The sequence below is a fragment of the Cucurbita maxima genome, unplaced genomic scaffold (genome assembly GCF_002738345.1).
Source record: "Cucurbita maxima cultivar Rimu unplaced genomic scaffold, Cmax_1.0 Cma_Scf00032, whole genome shotgun sequence".
NCBI lineage: Eukaryota > Viridiplantae > Streptophyta > Magnoliopsida > Cucurbitales > Cucurbitaceae > Cucurbita > Cucurbita maxima.
The window spans coordinates 11,154-14,517 of NW_019272048.1; the positions used below are offsets into that span (position 1 = coordinate 11,154).

At 37.1% G+C, this 3,364-nt stretch overlaps 2 protein-coding genes across 4 annotated transcripts in view; one reads left to right on the plus strand and one right to left on the minus strand.

Moving 5' to 3' along the window:
• Positions 1–1,488, plus strand: part of LOC111467019 (mitochondrial import inner membrane translocase subunit PAM16 like 2-like) — an 8,324-nt gene extending 6,836 nt beyond the window's left edge. For 2 of the 3 annotated variants that reach the window (XM_023111778.1, XM_023111779.1), the window contains exons 3-4: positions 875–1,053; positions 1,148–1,488. In XM_023111778.1, the coding sequence (XP_022967546.1) occupies positions 875–1,053; positions 1,148–1,273 (305 nt within the window). In that variant the 3' untranslated portion in view covers positions 1,274–1,488. The remainder of the gene's footprint in view (positions 1–874; positions 1,054–1,147) is intronic. The other variant, XM_023111780.1, reaches the window with a different exon arrangement.
• Positions 1,489–1,592: 104 nt separating this feature from the next.
• The window catches only part of LOC111467013 (serine/threonine-protein phosphatase BSL1-like), a 12,160-nt gene continuing 10,388 nt past the window's right edge, over positions 1,593–3,364 (minus strand). The window contains exons 19-21 of the mRNA XM_023111768.1: positions 2,364–2,499; positions 2,141–2,280; positions 1,593–2,051 (exon numbers count right to left, since the gene is read on the minus strand). Coding sequence (XP_022967536.1) covers positions 1,968–2,051; positions 2,141–2,280; positions 2,364–2,499 — 360 coding nt within the window. The 3' untranslated portion in view covers positions 1,593–1,967. The remainder of the gene's footprint in view (positions 2,052–2,140; positions 2,281–2,363; positions 2,500–3,364) is intronic.

A 3,364-nucleotide genomic window follows, 5' to 3' on the forward strand; every position in this document is an offset into this window, starting at 1 on the left:
TTTTTTTTTTTTTTTTTGTGGAGGATGGTTGGGAGGAAGTGCCACATTGGCTAATTTAGGGAATGATCATAGGTTTATAAGTAAGGAATACATTTCCATTGGCCTGAGGCCTTTTGGGGAAACCCAAAACAAAGCCATGAGAGATTATGCTCAAAGTGAGTCATACTAGTGTGGAGATCCGTGATTCCTAACATCTTTTACATCTTTCCTCATCTTTGAAAGCCAGAATAATGCCTTCTCAGATCTTCAGTAAGTGGTCGATTGAATTTGTTGGTTTTCTAGTCTGTGATATGTATAAGGGTTTTGCAAATATAAACCAAGTTTTATATTCACATATTTTATAATTTTCTTTTCTTTAACAAATAGATATGAAAACTTTTTTGAGTGTCCATGGCCTGGATGATAGCATCCTGCAGTTCCATCCTTTTACCTTTTTGGTCAACCTTGAAAGGCGGAATAATATTGTTATGAGTCCAAGTATGTGATCAAGTTATAGGTCTCTTGTAAGGGGAGGTAGCCAGTGTTTGTGTGGGTTGGATGGAAGAGTAGAATTCTTCTTTCGTCCTACTTTCAAATAGAGAAGCTTAATACCTCTTGAATGTACACAAGACTAGATTGAAAAAAAAAAAAATTGTACTATCTTCATTGATATTTATGATTATAATAAATATCTTCCTAGGTCTTTTGAAAAAAAATTGTTTTTATTTCCCTAGCACGTGGTGTGAGAAGTGATTTATGGACCACAGTTTGGTTAGAGATGCTTTCGGTATAGTTGTGTTGTAATCTGTTGAACACGTACTTTATTAGTTTGGACAAATGTAGTTGTTTATACAAAGTTTTTACTTCTTAATGAGTGAAAGTTTGATGCTTGTAGTTGAAGATGATATGCTCAGTAACAAGTCTTTTTCGTGCGGTGTAGATGCTTCGAAGTCCGGTGTTGCTCAAGAAACAATTCAAAACAGTGTTCGCAGAGCAAGCAAAGTGATGACTGAGCAAGAAGCCAGGCAGATTCTTGGCGTCACCGCGGAAACGCCTTGGGAGGAAATTGTGAAGGTCAAATATCTATTGCTTTTCACTAAAACAGTTCCTGCCTTGTATATATTATTATGAATAGGTGTTTGACAATCCTTCCTTCCTACGTTTACAGAAATATGACGCTTTGTTTGAAAGGAATGCTCAGACTGGAAGCTTTTATCTTCAGTCAAAAGTTCACAGAGCCAAGGAACGATTAGAAACTCTCTATCAGAGCAAAGGTCAGGATGCCCGTAGCTGAGGGATGTGTTGTGTTGTGTTGTGTTTTGCACATTCACCGTTCTTGTATAATTCTTAATTGGTCATGGCCGCCATGAATGATGAAATTGATGTAAAATCTTTTCTTCCATATGTGGGAAAAAAATCATGCTTTGAAATAGTATTTTAGATCTCGATGCCTTGAGAGCACCTAACGTTCGTTTCATACTTTTAATATATCTCAAAAACAGTCTACAATTAGCTTAGGTTCAGTTGTCGCTATTTATTATCGTGGGTACCATTGTTGCTATCTATTTCGGTCGCAAAATGGACTCTCAAGATATAACTCGAGTATAATTGTATAAGGGAAAAAGTCACCATCAATGTATTCTAAAATGGACTTACAGGAGTAAGGGTTATTTCGAAAACAGATTCTAAAGCGAAACACGACAGTTTATTCTACAACATCAACACTGAAAATCTATGTTCGGCAGCAGAGCCTACAACCTAACATACACCCACAAGCTAAATGTTGAATATATTACAATATTATAAATGTGGCCCAAGCGTCGAAAAAATGAACCACTGTTTTACGCTTTCTGCAACCTCAAAGTCGTATATCTTCCATAAACTAGAAATTCCAGGTGCAATTATTTTCTTGTGTTGAAATGCTGAAGATGTTGCTGGTGGAGAATAACACCGAATCTAAAACTTGTTACCAAGGCAATAAGGTAAATTCATATATAAGCAAGAGAGCTACGATCTAGATCGGGCTGTGGGCGGCCTCGGGTTGGAGTGGGAGGCCTCTGAATGTTAAGTTCCTGAAAGAACAAGAACAAGGATTAGTGTTCAGGGTTGTACTTTGCTAGTACTTGGCATTTGGGTTATTTAAATTTAAAGGGTAGTGTACCTGCATCCAAGTGTCTTCAATGATGCGTTCTGGAGATGTTTCTGGTGATTGGAGGGGCGGTGGCAAGGGATGGATCAACTTTGGGACAACGACCAATCCCCTCCCAATAACCAATATGGCACCAGCGTTGTTTGCAGTTCCTACGTATCCAACTCATTAGGGTCCAGTTGAAACTTTTAGAATTCAGTAACGAAACAAACACAACTATTTATGTTTTACTTACCACAATAGTTAGTGGCAGAGAATAGAGTGATTAGTTGTCCCTGAGCAAACCGTTCAAATCCATCCATGACACATTCGTGGGCTCTTATTATGAGCTGTATACTGTTTCTCTTGCAGAATTCTGTAACGCGATCAGGCTGCAAAAATGGAAAAAAAGGGGGTCAAACTATTGATTCATGGGACAAGTCGCAAATGCAAACATTTATCCATATAAAAGAAAATTTCCCTTTCTTTTCCTATGAGAACCCATTTTTCAATAAGAGGTCAATACTATTGAGAATGGTTGGGAGGGAGTACCATATTGGCTAATTTTGGGAATAATCATGAGTTTATAAGTAAGGAATATCTCCAGCCTTTTGAGAAAGTCCAAAGCAAAGCCATGGAAGCTTATGTTCAAAGTAGACAATATCATACCATTGTGGAGATCTATGATCTCTAACATGGCATCAGAGTCATGCCCTAAACTTAGTAATGTCAATAGAATCCTCAAATGTCGAACAAAGAATGGTGAGCCTCGAAGGTATAGTCAAAGTGACTAATGTGTCGAACAAATGGTGTACTTTGTTCGAAAGCTCCAGAGGAGTCGAGCCTCATTTTGTTCGAGAGCTCCAAAGAAGGAGTCGAGCCTCGATTAAGGGGAGGCTGTTCTAGGGCTCCATAGGCCCAGGGGAGGCTCTATGTTGTACTTTGTTCGAGTGGAAGATTGTTGAGGATTGTTGGGAGGGAGTCCCACGTTGGCTAATTTAGAGAATGATCATGAGTTTATAAATAAGGAATACATCTCTATTGATATGAAGCCTTTTGGGGAAACCCAAAGCAAAACCATGAGAGCTTATGCTCAAAGTGGACAATAACATACCATTATAGAGATCCGTGATTCCCAACGGATACAAAAAAAAAAAAAAAAAAAAAAAAAAAAAAAAAAAAAAAAAAAAAAAAAAAAAAAAAAAAAAAAAAAAAAAAAAAAAAAAAAAAAAAAAAAAAAAAAAAAAAAAAAAAAAA